Source organism: Glycine soja, chromosome 9, assembly GCF_004193775.1.
Source record: "Glycine soja cultivar W05 chromosome 9, ASM419377v2, whole genome shotgun sequence".
Classification (NCBI taxonomy): domain Eukaryota; kingdom Viridiplantae; phylum Streptophyta; class Magnoliopsida; order Fabales; family Fabaceae; genus Glycine; species Glycine soja.
This window is the reverse complement of record NC_041010.1, coordinates 1,061,330-1,078,641: the sequence shown is the minus strand read 5'-3', so window position 1 is coordinate 1,078,641 and position 17,312 is coordinate 1,061,330. Positions and strand designations below refer to the sequence as shown.

Below are 17,312 nucleotides of genomic sequence, written 5' to 3'. Positions count from 1 at the left end.
CACCTACATTATCATACACTAAGACTAAAATGGCGTTAGTCCAATATCATCATATTTCAAGTCTATGAAATACATCTAATAATAATAACTATTCGAAACTAAAAGTGTTTAAAATATTTTAAAATAGTACAACATACACATAAGGTTGCCTTATGTTGACTTGTATTGTTGTTAAAGCTTATGAATGAATAAATTATTGGCTTGGTATTGTTACTAAAGCTTGTGAATAAATAAGTAGTTGACTTGTATTATTACTAAAGCTTAAGAATAAGTGTTAAGGTTGAAAGATTGATAGGAATTGATGCTTAGAGAGATCTCAAGCTACCGTTGCAAATGTTAATGTTAGGTGATTGATAAGAGTTGATACTTAAACAAATCCTTAGTTTTGTGTTGAAAAATGTTTTATGGTTGGGGATTGATAAGAGTTGGTGCTTAGACGGATCTTCATCCTAGTGCTAAAAATGTTGAGATTGAGCAATTAAAAAGAGTTAAGACTCATATAAATCCCGAATCTTGTGTTAACTTCGGTAAAGTCAAGTCTACAACATAGTATATAAGTAGTCAGTTTAGTGTACAAATATTTTAAGATTGTGAATGCAGATGGAGTCATTGATAAAAGTGTTGATGTTATGTTGAAATAACTATTTCTTATTGTTATGTTTTAGAATGTATACGAGTTGCTTATATGATGTTATTATAACTTTAAAATATTAAAAGTTGACATAAAGACAAATTTTTTTTACAAGCATGAAATTCAAACTTGAGTATATCTACGGGGACAAAAAAAAAATATTTTAACCTTAAAAAAATGTAAAATTACATGAACCAATTTCATATTTAAGTCCTTTTAAATTTTTTATTCATCATTTATTAATATATTATACATCAACAAATTAATTTCACTTGTATAAATAAAATAAAAACAAAAAAAATTAAAAAGCACGAAACTAAAGAGAGCAGTATCACTTAGAGCGTCTCCAACAAATCCCTAATTGCAACAATGCCGGAATCACCCGGCGGCGGAGACGCCGGCGCTCCACCGCAGACGACGGAGACTGAGAATCGCAAAACCGACCAAACCGCCGCGGATCCTCCGGTCCTCTCAAAGAACGCGCGGAAGAAGCTGGCAAAGCAACAGAGGTTTGAGGCGAAGAAGGCGGAGAAGAAAGCCGCGGCGAAGGAGCAGAAGCGAAGAGACGTAGAGAGAAAGCGCAAGGAGTGGGAAGAGAGCCTCGCCGGGGTCTCCGAAGAGGAGAAAGCGAAGCTGATAGAGTCTCGAAGGAACCTCCGCAAGGAGAGAATGGAAAAGAGGTCACAGGAGAAAGAGGACAAAAGAGAGAGACTCACCGTAGCGAGAGAAAAAGGCCAGAACGTCGTCGTCGATCTCCAGTTCTCTCACCTCATGAACCCTAACGAAATCCACAGCCTCGTGCAGCAGGTTCGTTTCTCAACTCATAATTTAGGTCCTGTTTGGGTAACCTTTTTTAAGCACAAAGAAAAATGAAATAAGTTTCTCTATAGTTCATAATCTAAAATTAGCATATGTATAAGGTAGAGTTTTTGTGTATTAGCTAATTTTAGTTTAAGGAGCGGCTTATTATAAATTTATCCAAACAAAGCCTTGAAATTATACTAATAGTGAATAATGGAGCTGTGATTGGATCTGCAGATTATGTACTGTTATGCGGTGAATGGGAGGTGTGCTTCCCCTGCGCATCTTTGGCTCACCGGCTGCGAAGGGGAAATGGATAGCGGGTTGAAGCGGATTCCGGGGTTTGATAAGTGGATAATTGAGAAGGAGAATAGGTCCTACATTGAAGCCTTGAGTGATCGTAAGGAGGATTTGGTTTATCTCACCGCGGATTCGGAGACTGTACTTGAGGAGCTTGATTTGAACAAGGTTTATGTTATTGGCGGGTTGGTGGATAGGAACCGGTGGAAGGGGATAACGTTGAAGAAAGCAGAGGAGCAAGGTATCCCAACGGCTAAACTCCCCATAGGAAATTTCATGAAGATGTCTAGTTCTCAGGTATTATTATTCATGTCACAGTAAATATACACAATTTTGTCTTGAGAGTGATAAGTTGTGTTGGTTTGGTTCCTTAAAGTTTTTGTTCTGTAAAAATTAGTCTTTGGGGATGAGATTGTATACTAGTTAATAACTTGTTAGAGTAATTTTTTTTTTGGGTACTAATTTGTCTAGGCTTTTTATCTCTCAAATTGAATCTAAAATTTGATTTTGCCTGTATGTTATTCACATATAGCATAGAAGGGGCATTTCTAAAATTAGAATCATTGCACATCTTTGGCATTGCCCTTTGTTTTACCTTTACTTTCCTTCTGTTAGTTGATCCTGGCGTTTATAATGGTCTGTTTGGACTTCGGATGAGAGGAGAAAAACAGAGAGGAAAATTGACTTTTAGAAATAAAAACTCATTTATTTTTTTTCCTTTTCACTTTCTATTCAATTCTAATTTAAAATGTAGTTTCCTCTCTCATTTCCCCCTCACAAACAAATAGTAAGGGCTTGTTTGGTCGAGTGGATGGAAATAAGAAAGGAGAGAAAACAAATTAAAATTTGAATTGAAGAATAGAAGGAAGGGAAATTTTGAATTTTCATTTCCTACCAAACAAAAAAGAAAATATTGTTATCATCCGGGTTTTGTTTCATCTTCATTTTCTTTTCATCCAACCAAACATATCATAAGTGAGACTTGGGTGTTTTTGTGATGCACATTTGGTAAAGGTGATCTAAACTCTCAATCTGATAAGTTGCATGCTAACAGAGAACTTGTTTATTTGGGTGGGATCTTTTTACCCTGCAGAGTCTTCTAGTACTGTCTCACTAGTGACAAGACTACAGTCTTCCACAATGCAAATTTCCTTTTGCATCAAACTCATTTTATTTCTCAATTGAGCCTTCAGGTTCTCACTGTGAATCAAGTGGTAGAAATACTACTCAAGTATTTGGAGACAAGGGATTGGAGAACATCTTTCTTTGCTGTTATCCCTCAACGGAAAAGATGTCAATCCGATTCAGAAGGGAACGCAGAAGATACAGTAGAGGGAGAGGAAGAACGTGAACAAAATGATGATATAACTGCAAATAAAAAGATATGCGCTGAGGAGGTCCCTTCTAACTGTTAGAATTGTCTCTGGCTCAAAGTTTTCCTACAAACCTGTTGATCTTCTCCTGGCCATTGCATGGATGTGTACAACTGGAAGGCTAACACATCAAGACAGAAGTTTCAAATCAGAGCTTCATATGCAACATTAATACAGACATAGGGAATTGGCATTTTTTTTATATGCTTGGTATGTAACAATCTGTAATAGGATGGAATCACTCTTTTTGATTGTTGCTCCTCGGGTTTTGGATTCATTTACAATTATTCTTAATTTTAATTTTACATTCATTTTCGTTTCTATCTCTTTTTTCTCCTTATTTATTTTTCAGTTTTCCTTTATCACATCATTTATTAATATTTTACTTTTGCTCTATCTATCTCTCATTTTTATACTAGGTTCTATAATATAGTTATGCTTTAATACATTATGAAAACTAGTTTTTATAGAGTAAAATTTTAAATTTTACATTATGAAAATTAGTTCCTATAATTTAAGAAAACATATATTACGAAAATTAGTTTCTGTGAAAAGAAAAGAAAAAATGAAAGAAAGGGTAGGGTACAACCAACAAATTAAATTAATTTTTTGGGGGGTAGTTTGGATGTTTAAGGGGATTGTGCAGAGTAAAAAGGGGGAGTGGTGAAGGTGTGACTTGTGAGAAAGAAAGGGGAGGGTACAACCAAAAAAATTAAAATTTTGGGGGTAGTTTCACTAGTTTGGATGTTTACAGGAATCTAAAATACTGGAAAAGCGGGATTGGGAAGAATAAAGGAGGGGGGATGTAAAAGTACCTGTACAATGTGTTCTTGGTGAAATGGATCCAATCAAATTGTCCATAGATTTCTATGCACTGAGACTTGGCACCAGGAATACTGAAACGTGTAATTTGTGGAAATTTTTACTTATTGTGGGAAATGAGAACATTTAATAATAGCAATTAGATTAAAATTGTGGATCGATATTGTGTATTTAATTATAAATTTTATGTAGCAATTGGTGTAACTCAGTTGGTTAAATAGAGGGTGAGAATATTATAAATCTATGGTGTCGTGTTTAATTTCTATGAATATTTTTTTATAAATTTTATGTAATTTTGTTTTTGTTTAAATTAAAGATCTTGTGATGAGATTTTTAAAATATAATTATAATTAAATACATAATTTGAACGTTAATTTTAATCTAATGATTACCAATATGTCATTCATCTCAGTAGCATTGAGTTTAGATTCCTAGAACAATATTTCATGTTCAAGGTTAATTAAGAGAAGGGATTTGATGAACAATTAAGTTCTTAGTAGAGATTAGTTATTGATAAAATGAATAAATATTTTACACGGACAACATAATATGTGGCAAAAAATCTAATGATTTTGATTGAGAGTTCTTATATGTAAAGCCAAAAACAATGCACGATATATTTTTTTTTTAAGGCAAAAATATTATTAAAAGATTTGACCGAAAAGATGTGATCGAAGTTTCATCAAATGAAAAAAAAAAAAAAAGTATCCCCAAGGCAAAAGCTTCCCCTAAGTGGGTAGTAACAAGAAAAAAGAAAAAAAAAAGCTGCTAATATATTTATCTTTTAATTTTAATTATTGAAAATAATATTTAATAGATAAGATTAAATTAATTAATAACCATATAAATACTTTAATTATCTATATATATTTATCTTTTAATTTTAGTTATTCAAAATAATATTTAATAGTATGTATGTATTATTATTTTTTTACATTATTTATTTTTATTTCTTTTCATAACTACTGTTACCTAATAAACCAGGTGCATGTAAACGCGCATTCATAAAAAATAATACTACGAACTAGCTCCCAAAATGGCTGTCTTTTATAAAAAAATAATAATTAAATGACGTGCCAAATAGTTCCCAACCTCTCTAAGGTGAATAATAATAAAATTACTAAATAATTTTGATGGCAAAAAATTAGGGTAAATATGCTAACCACAGTACGATTCAGTGAAATTACACAATTTTTTTTTCTTTTTTTAACATTTAAAGTAATTTTTCTTATTTTTACTTGGTTCGGACATGATTGCTCCCGATGAAAAATATTTATGGTCTAAATAAAAAATGCAATGTAATTTTTTTAATCATAATTAAGCAACCATTACTTGTAGAAGTAACAAAACTTAATTTTAAGTAACTCAACATAACATATTTTCTTTGATATTAAAAAAATGAAGCAACAATATCTTAAAATAAACAACTGGTTAAGTAATGATCAAGATGCTCTGAATACATTGATATTTTATTTTAAAATCATGTCAACCATTTATGATTTATTTTGGTGAAAAAAATCTAAATCCATTTTTATTATGTTAACCATTTATGATATGCGCGTGTAACTTATGGTATTGTATATACAACGTATTTTTCTTTTTGATACATCGCATATGCTGAACTAGATTGAGTTTTTTAGTATTTTGATTTTAATTCATTACTAAATATTAAAATTTTAATTAAGAAAAAATTAGAAATCAATAACTCTGCATATATACAATTTACAAAAAAATAAAATTAATAACCTCATTTAATGAAAAAACCTTGTTATGGTATTAAATATATATTTTTTTTCTAAATCATTTAATAATGTGTTGCATTTTTAAAAGTATTAAATTTTGCACCAATGAATGATAAATATCAATTCATTTAAAACTGTTGCAAGGTTCTTAGCATTCTAAGAATAAAACTTCAATTTCTTTAAAAGAAAAAAGAAAAAAAGAATCAAACTTGAATTTCTTTGTTTTTCAATTGAAGATAAAATGCATGCACCTTTCCATTTCGTTTAGTGTAATGTTGGCAGAATCACAATCCATTGTTTACACCAAAATCCGTGTATGTGATGTGGAGAATCTTATTTTTAGAATATTAACAATTTAAGGGAGTAACACTAGTAGCGGTAGAATGGAAAGGTAAGTAACTGATTTAAGTTAATGGTTCTTCCCCAATCCCACATTCAACAATAATCAACGCCTGCCGAATACATTTTAGAAAAGAATTAAAAACATTAAGTGTGATTAAGTTTTTCATATAATTTCTGAACACGTAAAGATATAATTTATTTCCTTGAATATTTTTTTTTGTGATACCTGAAATTTGACTATATAAGAATCATGTTTAATGTTTAAGAATGAAGCACCTTGTCTCATATATTTGACACAAAAGTTGAGCAACGAGGATGGGGAATTGCGACAGATTCAGAGATAACAGGGTTTTAGCAACAGTTCTGATGGTGTTGCTTTTGGTGTCCTCAATTGGGATCTTCCCTTACTTTATGACCCCAGAGCCTCCCGTTTTCTTGCTTCTATGGTTATGTTCTATCCCCATTTTTGTCCTTCTATATTCCTTTTTCCTTGCTATTTTCGTTTGGTGATCGTGCATTGGATCACAGAGTCATGCATGAGGAGGAAGAAATAATATTTTCGATGGAATTAGGTAATCAGCAAATAGTACTAGTTTTACTGTTTTGGTTCTTTTTCTTGTCCAATCAATGTAAGGAAAATCAAGGAGGGAAAGAAAAACAGTGGAACAATAGAAAATGAAATCATTTTCTTCTCAAGATGCCCCCTTTTGACATGTTTATTAGACTTTATGATACATTTTATAATTCAAATCGTTACTGTTTTTTTTTTTAATTCAAAATCTTTACTGTTATGTTATTTGTTCTTGCTCATCAATTCTTACTTTTCGTTTTTTTATCTATTTACTTATTTGAGATTAATTTCTATGGAGTGTTCTCACAATTTTTCTTCTTCTATGGAGTGTTTCTATAGTGTTCAGTGTAAAATCTGTTTGATTATTCATTTGTTTTATATAATTGCATTAACTTTGTCTTATTTTTTTTATATCTCATTCTGGGTTCTTATAGTTACAACTTTTTTATGTTTTTGTTCTTGGTCATTTAAAATTGCCTGCCTAGTTCTGTTTGAGATTAACATTGATTATCAAGGGAGTTAGTCAATGTAAAATGATGAGTAGTAAGTTATTATAAATCCTCTAAATATTTGATTATTATATATATATATATATATATATATATATATATATATATATATAATGAATATAAATTAAAAGAGTCATGTTATATTTATTTCAAATGCCCGTTAGTCAACACTCAATAATGAAGGCCCTAATCTATGTGAATGTAAATTATTATTATTTTAAATTATAATCAAATAACAATTATATTATTTATTTTTTTTAAAATATTTATTAAGTATTAGTTATGGTTCAGAACTCAATAAATTTTAGTAAAATAAATTAGTTTCTCTATTAAATACTAATTTACTCATTTCGTCCTATAATAAATAATAATTGTGTGAGAAGATAAAATAAGTAATAAAATAATTATTATTTTAGTTTTTTAATGTAATATTAATTATTTTTTCTTATTTATATCCTTTATAATATTAATAATGAAAAAATAATGATTATTTTAAAATAATACCGTGATAACTAAATTTTCAAATAACATTTTGAATATTTTGATAACGTGGATAATATATATTATTAAAAATTGAAATAATTTTTTATATTGTATCACATATATTAATAATTAATTATGTGACTAATTTTAAGAATGATTTTTTTTTGTGCATGTCCCTATTTTTTTTATGCATTAATTTTAGCAATGATTAAATGATAGAAAAAAAGAGATTTGATATTTTAATAGGAATTACTTTTTAATATTTTATATTTCGAGTAATTTTATATTTTTTCATATATATTTTAATATTTTAATTAAATTAGTTTTTAAATTTTAGTTTTCTTAATTCATTCGATTATTGTAATAAACTTTCTACTTTTATTAATTATTATTATTATTATTATTATTATTATTATTATTATTATTATTATTATTATTATTATTATACGGTAGTCATATTTGATTATATAAAATTTTCATTATACGATAGTAAAAGCATCCTGGAAATTATAGTAACGGAAAATTTGAAAATTATTAAAAATTTGGAAACTACTTTCATTTTATATTAAGCAATTAGATATATTGCGGCAAAAAAAGCAATTATATATATATATATATATATATATATTGATTTTATTATGAAAATTCGACAAAGTATATTTTGAATGACCGCCCAATCCTCAAATGTAACATTTAAATACAAGTTATTTAAGCATACATTTATTTCACGGAATCATTTTACATTATTTTTAAAAATGACATTCCCAAGAATATTGTACTTGAAATATTATTCTTTGCTATATATAAAAATATGTTTGGTTAATTTTCAACATTCATAGGAATATTTTAAAGATTTTAAATAATAAATGAAAAATAAAATAAACATGGAAGTTATAGTGGAGTTAAGAAATGAAAACTTTATAGGCATGAGAATGTGTAATTTATTGGAAATGAAGGATAACTGAAAATATTTTCCGATATCCTAACAAATAAGGGAATATTGAATATTCATATCTTCATATTTTCGAAAATGCAGGATGATTTCACGAAACAAACATCTCCTAGATTAATCATTATTGATTAGAAAATTTGAGCTAATATAATTAGTCTACAAAATATCTAGAAAATTTATTTAATATAGAAAATTTACTTTCATTTCCTTATTAACTGATATAATTTTATATTATATTTAAGAATTATTTTTGAAATATTATATATAATAATTATTCAATAATAATAATAATAATTATTATTATTATTATTGAAAAAATGTATTTATGAGTCAATAATTAAATATTGATTAAAAGCAAAAAATTAATCATGATTTTTAATTAATACAATTCAATTTTTTATGGATTTTAATTAATAATTGTATACTAGCATATTGGCATTATATTGACAATTAATAATTAGTAATATATTACAGATTATTAAATATATTCTTAATTACTATTTAGCAATTATTAGTAATACATTAATAAACCAACAAAGTATATGACACTTAATAGATAACTGAATTTTTTTAACATGATAGGAATTTGTGACCGTGTGTATAAAAAATATATGGTTAGAAAAGACAAAATTCGCTTTCATAATATCTAGTTATCTGTATACATTTTATATAAAAAAAAATTATATATACAATTTTTTTATAAACACAATTTTTTATAAAAAAATTAATAAAATTTTCAATATAATTTTTAAATATACAAAAAATATTTCCCTCTAAATTTACCTTTCATATCATGCGTCAACTATCTAGTTAATTATATTTGTTAACATTATTTAATTAATTGTATTTGTTAACATTATTTAACTTAACGAGAGAGTCAATGTATATTAAGAACTTAATACATTTATTTGTTAACACCATTTAGAATTTATTAAAAATTTAACTCTATGTATAGTAATTTTATAAATTTATTAATTCATAAAATTTATTTTTTAAGTTAATTAATTTTTATTATTTATGTTATCAGCGTTTGTATAGAAACTTATAACATACTTCTAAAAAAAAGAAACTTATAATATTAATTATTTCATAATCAAATTATTTTGTAATAAATTATTATTGTTTTTAACATAATCTCTAACAAAATAAGGCAATTTATTAATTAGTGTTTATTTTACAAAACATTAATAGGTTTAAATATTTTTTTTCCGTATAACATATTACTATATTCAGTAAACAAAAACATATTGCTATATATTTTGGTTTTGGTCCTTACAAAATTATTTTTTAATCTTTTTAATTTTATTTGAATCCTTGTATTTTTTTATTTTCTTCTATAATATTTTATTTATTGAGTTAGTCCCTTTTAACAAATTTGGTAAGGACTGAAAGTAAATTATCTACATATATATTACAAGGACGTACGAAGACAAAAAAATGAATATATTATAAAAATTAAAACAAAATAAAATGTTTTATAAAAAACTTTACCATGGATCAAAACAAAAAAGGCAACACATTATAGGAAATAAAATTATATTTGAGCCTCCTTAACATCTCTCTTGCTTTTTAGTACATTAATGTTTTGCTATAAACACTACTAAAAAAAAAGGGTTTTTTCACTAACAAGCTTGTATGTATAGAAGTAGTGTTTTTTTTTTATTATTATCTCGTTCACTACCTTTTTTTCATATCATCTCATGTACTACTCATTTACTCATTTATTCATAGAAACCATAAAAATACAAATTTCCTTAAAGTTAAAGAATATTTTGATTTTAGATAAATGAATTTTATTTCATTAATTTTTAATAATTTTTATTGTTTAAAAGGTAAAAAAGTCTCATAAAAGAATATAATTAATAAATAATTAAATAAGTGTTTATTAAACTTTTTGGTTCCTTCTTTCATGGATCGGCCATTTTTAGTCTCATAATTTTTTTGATTGTTTTTAGTTCCTTAAAAAAATTGTTTCATTTTTAATTCCTAAAAAAACTTTATTATATTTTTAGTCCTAAAAATTGTCTACATCACGGACAAAAAAAACGGAATGAATTTCTTTCTTAGGGACTAAAAACGGATAAAAAATTATAAGAACTAAAATAGAAATTCACAAAAGATAAGAGATAAAAAATAATAATAAATCCAATAAAGAAATACTATGAAATGTATTGCTTCTTGTTCTAGTGTAACTAATAGCCACATCATCTATAATGACTTTTTCTGTCCAAATGAAAATTATGTAAGGACAATTTTCTCATGATCAGTTATCATTAAAAACCTCATAATTCACTCTCCTCATTTTGCTATTGCCTTGAGCGTTAGAGTATTTACTGTGCCCAGAATCCTTGCCATTTCGGCTCGAACGCTCCTGAAAGTAATAAATCACTAATTTCTCAAGAAAGATGCAAAATAATCATCAAATTATAAAATTTACAATAAACGAATACTTTTAAATATATACATTTTTTTATATTTAAAATTTTATATATAATAAATATGTATTTTTGAACATATAAATTATATTTTAAATTTATGATAAATAATTTATATCGTGATATGATATTATTTTTAATTATAAATGGTTTTAAAAATATATTGAATTTCAATTTGAAAACAGAGATAAAAAGATATATTGAAAAAACTCGTTGAAATTTTTTCTAAAAACATGAAAAATAATTCCTAAAAACGATCATTCAAAAAAACTACCATAGTTTATATATATTTCTTTACACTTTGAGAATGCATTAAAATATATATACTCAATTTGTTTTCCAATTTATTTAGTAGATACGAATTATATTTATTAATTAATTACCCTTTTAAAGTTCCTTAAAAATTTATTCGTGAAAATGCAGCAACTGTGATATGCATCAAAGAAAGTTGCGACTGTTCCCACTTGTGTCTCTTGATCATCAACAACACCAAACGCTGCAACCGGTGTTAGATCTCATCTTCGCCACCTTTCAGACACTATATATAGAGGGCATACCACAGTGCAATATTACACTATACTGCTTCATATATATCTTTTCATTTTCTCAGTCTTCTTTCTTTGATATATAACATACGTGTGAAAATGAGAGGCAACCAGAAGTATGGGGCCATGGTTCCATTGTGATATTTTTAATCATTGCAGCCATACTTGTGTTTGATCCACTTTGGATTGGTGCTCCTTCACCTCCAGAAAGATCATAACCTACTTTTCCACGTCAATAGCCAATTCATTCGTGTGGTGTGGTACGAAATTAAGTTCCTACAATTTAGCAATTTTCTTTTTTAAAAAAACTGTTTTGAAGCTTTTTAAGAATGACGGTTCTCACAACCAATGGATGATATTTTTTTTACTGGATCATCTCTACATTACAGTTCAAAATAAAAATTGTAACCCAATATATGATTTATCATATCAGTTCGCAACTTCATTTGTAAATTATAATTGGCATAATTTCTCGAATGAATTTTGTTAACTATATTGTTATTTATTTCTCATTTATCTATTTCTCATTATTTTTAATTTGTTGACATAAATAAAATAATATTTAGTATATTTAAATTTTTTCATTTTTTACATAATTATTTTTTTAATTATAATTATAATACAATTAAAATAATATTTTCAGTTGAAATAATAAATAAAAGTAAAAAAATATTAATATATGGGGTCAATTATAGATCTACAAAATTATGTTAAACACTCTCTTTGATAATTTTTGTATTTGAGTGATTTTTTAAGTAAAGTGTTTAAATACATTTGACAGGTCCTACAAAATTAAGATAAATAATTTGCTTAAGCAATTATACATTAGAGTTGTTATATAACAGGGTTAAAGTTCTTTGTATAAGATAAATTTTCTTGAAAATCTTAAGTGGATAAAATTCATAAATCTTTATAAATAATTTTGAATGTTTGTTTTAAAAAATTTATTAAATTCTTTAAAATTTTAAAAATTTATAATATCATTTTAAATCTTATGAATTTATATTTTATAAATTCATTAAAATCTGAACAATAAAATTATAATCATAAAAGTCTTTTAAAAAAATCTTAAAAATCATTATATTCTTACAAAGTTTTTTAAAATTCAAAGATTTTTTATGTCAAAATACTCTTTTAAAATCCGAATTCAATACCCCTTTAGTATTTTTTGGTGCATTGATTATTGACTATAACATTTAATATGAATAATAAATGTTGTATTTATACATATGTACTCATAATGAAGTAGTTTTATATTTTTGTATTTATTACTCCCTTATGCGAAAATAATTATCTTTCTTAGGTTATTTTATAGAGATACATAAAAAAAATAGATGTAAAAAATAATAATTTTATAAAATTAATATTATATCATCATTAATTCATTTATAGATTTGTTTGTCCATCATTAATATTATAAGAAATATAATATAAGTGAAAAAATAATTAAGATTACATTAAAAAACTATAATGACAATTTTTTTGGGACAATATTTTTATATATTATGGATTATTATATTTATAAAATATAATCTTTAATTAACATTCATCATACTTTTTTAATATTAAGAAATTGTAAGGTTGATTTCGTCTTTAAAGAAAAAAGGAAGTCCCGTGAGATTGAATCTCTTTTAGTGAAATTTTAATAAAACTAATATTTGTGGATAAAAAAATATTATTTAATGTTAGTTTAATACACAAATAAATTTAATAAATGTTTATTAAATGCAGTATTTATAATTATAAAATTGATTGAATATAATATGTAATTAACATTAATCATATTATTAATCATTATAGTTATTTAATGAAATAAATTTGTTAGATTTAAAAACGCCTCGAGCATTTTTACGTTGAACTAAAAGTTGATGCAAAATGTTTTTTTAATAAATATAATTATTAATAGTATGACTAATTTTCATTAAATATTATATTTAGTACATGTTATTAATGATTTATTTAATAAAAATTTATGAAGTCTATTTTATTTAATTAATTTAATATTTTCTTTTATAAAAAACAAAGATACATACTAAGAAGTTTATAATAATTCACACACCTTAGTAAACAAATTGAGATAAACCTCTTTAATAATAAATTTAATATTTAAAAATATATAATTGTTAGTTAAATATTTTATTTAATAAACATAATAATTAATGCTATATAAAATAATTTCTACTTTAATATACGATTAAACACATTTTATCTTCTAATGGCTACTAAATAAAAATAAAATTAGTGCCCAATAAATAATAATTAAGGAGGACAGACCAAATTTCCAGTCCTTTAGTTTTATCCTGTTTGGACAGACCAAACTCTATATTTCTAATTAAAGAAATTCTTAAAAGTTGTAGGTTCTATTTTGTATCCAAACAAGCCTTTTAAAAAAAAGTTTGCTTCTTGACCATACTTTCATTCTTTATTGTTTGGACCAAATCATCATCAGCATTCAGCAAACTGACTTCAATGTTTATCACAAGATCAATTAGTGCTCCTGTCTACTTTACCACCTTATACTCGCGATGAAAATACGAAAAATGAAAAGAAATTAAGACAGAGATAAACAATAAGCAACTTAATAACTTGGAATCACTTCCCGAACAAAGGACACAATTAATTTATTAAACAACTTTCACTAACAAGACGATAAACAAAGACCATGATACGAACTAATTAACACAACAGAACATGGTGGATACATGTCATACATATTCAGTTCTCAGTTGCAAGTGTAGGTGGTCGATTTGCGTCCACACATGTTTAATAGCAGGTTGACGAAAATGTCAAGGGGAATGGAGATGATTCCACCGAGGTCGAGCTTGAGTACGGCGCAGAGGCACACGGCGGCTTCAAGATCAATAAGACCGGCGATGAGGGGGCAGCAACCCTTGTCTGGCTTGTGATGGGGAGGCAAAATAGTGGCGCAAACATGTAATTCGGGGCACTTTTTGTTAGATATTATTGATGAGACAAGGGCAGGGGTCATTAGGGGGTTGGAGCTAACCATGGAGAAGAAAAGGAGGTTGAGGGAGACCAGAATTAGGGCAACAGCTGAAACACTCTTTGAAGCCATTTTCCAATTACTCTTTCTCTTCAAAGACTTAATTGGTGAACAAGGCTCTTTTGCTTCTGCTAGCAACCTGAAATTTATAGGCCAAGGATGTGTATGGTGTTTTTTTTTTTTTGTCCAAATAAGTAGACTGTCTTAAATGTAGCATTTAATATTAATAATGTTGTATTTATAAAGATATGTAATTAAACATATAGATGTTATATTGCATTTATTATACTATTAAATATAATAATATAATTAAATACTTCCTTTATTGAATATAAAATATTTATTATTTTTTTATGAAAAGACAAACACAGAAAGAACACAAACAAAAATAACTACCCTTATATAATATAATAATACAAATAAAATAGTTTTTCAAATAGTTATTAAATTTAATAAATATGTGACTTTTTTGTATTTTATATAATTAAGTTTCTTTATTATTGATTAAAAATATCGTATATAACATACTTTAAATGTTAAAACTTCAAATATATTAATATAACACAGGCAGGAAAATCTTATATTTATAAATATTATATATTTATTACCACCGAGTGCACAATAAACTATCATAAAATTATTTTAACTAATCAATGATTTTGGCTTTAAGTTCTAAATATGGACTTAACCATATTTAAATATATATTAGGATCTTTTAAAATTGTAATGAATTAATTTTCAATTTATTCGATATTTTAAAATTTATCATTTGTAGTTATCGTTGTTGACAAAAATGTTTTAAAGTTCATTCAAAATTGTCATATGTTAAAAATCAATTTGATACAATCATTTTTTTTCATTGTATTTTTATTTTATGTATGAAATATATTATCTTTCAAGTTTATTTGCTTCAAATGATTAAACCAACAATTAAAATGACGGATGCTATTCAATTTACTAACAAATTTTCTGTATTAGATAAGTTAATTCTCATTATTTTATATAAATAAATAAACTTATGAGATTGAAATTTATAATTTAAAAATTTTGCTTGTAACATTGAAAAATATAATAAATAAAAAATTCAAATATAATGTTTTTAATTTACTTACACTTTTATTTTCTTTTTTCTTCTTAAAAACATTTATTATTCTAAATATATAACATTATACGATGCATGCACTTTTACATCTACTGAAGGTGTGGTGTGTTGTTCGGTAAGGCAATTGGTTAATAGAGATGTGTTCTCTTTTTATGGCATCCATCCGCTTGACAAGCTGTATTACTAGTAAACATACGAACTGCATTATGATAAATGAGGTTTACTATCATTTGGTTATGTTCTCATTTCACTGGTTATTGGCTCATCACGTTTGGGGCATATTGATTCAAATTTTACCTTTTTGCATATTTTTCAGGATGCTAAAATATACAGCACAGTAAGAACAAAAAAAAAATAAAAAATTAGAAAGGGTATGAATTGGGATAGCTTCTGTTTGTATGCTGAAGTACTTGTTGCTGCTATGATTGCAATTGATCGAGTTGGGGATCAAGAGAGGTTGGAAGAAGCTCTGCTATGAATTGGGATACCCTCTTACAGATTTTGTTAAATCCCTGTGCTTCATGGATTTGGTTTGACAGAGGCTACGCAATACTATCAATTTCGATCAGTTCCAAATATATAATTTTCAACGAATCAATATAAAAACCTTACAATTCTCATTTTCAGTCATTATTTTGGATAATACATTTTAATTTTTAATTATTATTTATTTTAAAAAACAAGGTGAGCATGCTCGTCTTCTTATATAAATAAAGGAGAACTTGTATGTTTAATAATAATGCAGTTAAGGAGGACTAATCAAACTTTTTTTAACTCGTGAAAATCAAAGATAATATTAAAATATTTATGGTTTATAAGAGAGCTGAAGGGTTGGTTATTGAGCGTGGAGGTGATGGGGGTCGTGGTGATGGGGGTGGAGGTGATCGTGGTCGTGGTTGTGGTGATGGGGGTGGAGGTGATCTTAGTCGTGGTCGTGGTGGTGGAGGTGGAGGTGATTGTGGTCGTGATCGTGGTGGTGGGGGTGGAGGTGATCGTGGTCGTGATCGTGGTGGTGGGGGTGGAGGTGATCTTAGTCGTGATCGTGGTGGTGGGGGTGGCGGTGGTGGTGATGATTGTGGTCGTGATTGTGATTGTGATTGTTGCCATGATATTGATGGTATATCAGGATCATGACTAGTGACCATGGAAAAAAGAAAGAAGTTCAGGGAGAGGAGAAGGGTAATGGTGGCTACGCCCTTGGAAGCCATTCTTCAAACAGCTTCTGTTCCGAGCTTAATGGGTGAACAATTGCTTTGTGGTAGCTGAACTTTGCTAGAGAATTTATAGGTGAAGAATGTCTAGTTTTTTTTTTGTTTTTTTATGTTTACCTTTTGCTTCAGATCAGTTATTTTTTAAAATTTAATTAATGGAGGTTGAATTAATCTTACAGCATATATAGGTAGCTAGTATCCTTAAAGTCTTGAATGAGACCATGTTGCTCTAAATATCTATATTTCTTATTTGGCGAAAGTGACAAAACAATGCAAACAAGGCAACTAGAATTTCTTCTGTTGGCGGCACCAGGTATTCCTTAATTTCCGGATATGGATGAAGGCCAAAGATTGTGCTTTATATTTATTGGTTTTTGTTGATTACATTTTAGTTAGTAATTTTTGGTATGTTTACATTCTAGTTAGTTAAAATGAAATAGATTCGTGGGAATAGCAAATATTATTTAGTAACACATTCTATATATTATC

At 26.8% G+C, this 17,312-nt stretch overlaps 3 protein-coding genes across 3 annotated transcripts; 2 read left to right on the top strand and 1 right to left on the bottom strand.

The window, feature by feature from the left end:
• Positions 1–903: 903 nt before the first annotated feature.
• Positions 904–3,428, top strand: LOC114368599 (tRNA methyltransferase 10 homolog A-like). The gene is made up of 3 exons (XM_028325812.1): positions 904–1,438; positions 1,670–2,029; positions 2,926–3,428. The coding sequence occupies exons 1-3, from the start codon at positions 1,001–1,003 to the stop codon at positions 3,145–3,147; spliced, it is 1,020 nt and encodes a 339-aa protein (XP_028181613.1). The 5' UTR covers positions 904–1,000; the 3' UTR covers positions 3,148–3,428.
• Positions 3,429–14,069: 10,641 nt separating this feature from the next.
• On the bottom strand, positions 14,070–14,644 carry LOC114367451 (putative lipid-binding protein AIR1). The gene has a single exon (XM_028324643.1). The coding sequence runs from the start codon at positions 14,580–14,582 to the stop codon at positions 14,229–14,231; it is 354 nt and encodes a 117-aa protein (XP_028180444.1). The 5' UTR covers positions 14,583–14,644; the 3' UTR covers positions 14,070–14,228.
• Positions 14,645–16,419: 1,775 nt separating this feature from the next.
• On the top strand, positions 16,420–16,746 carry LOC114367707 (probable H/ACA ribonucleoprotein complex subunit 1). The gene has a single exon (XM_028324904.1). The coding sequence runs from the start codon at positions 16,420–16,422 to the stop codon at positions 16,744–16,746; it is 327 nt and encodes a 108-aa protein (XP_028180705.1).
• Positions 16,747–17,312: the final 566 nt, after the last annotated feature.

Coding starts and splice junctions, on each gene's coding strand:
- LOC114367707 (XM_028324904.1), top strand. CDS start 16,420: ATGGTTTATAAGAGAGCTGAAGGGTTGGTTATTGAGCGTGGAGGTGAT.
- LOC114367451 (XM_028324643.1), bottom strand. CDS start 14,582: ATGGCTTCAAAGAGTGTTTCAGCTGTTGCCCTAATTCTGGTCTCCCTC.
- LOC114368599 (XM_028325812.1), top strand. CDS start 1,001: ATGCCGGAATCACCCGGCGGCGGAGACGCCGGCGCTCCACCGCAGACG. Junction 1,439..1,669: donor TCCACAGCCTCGTGCAGCAG/GTTCGTTTCTCA, acceptor TTGGATCTGCAG/ATTATGTACTGTTATGCGGT. Junction 2,030..2,925: donor TGAAGATGTCTAGTTCTCAG/GTATTATTATTC, acceptor TTGAGCCTTCAG/GTTCTCACTGTGAATCAAGT.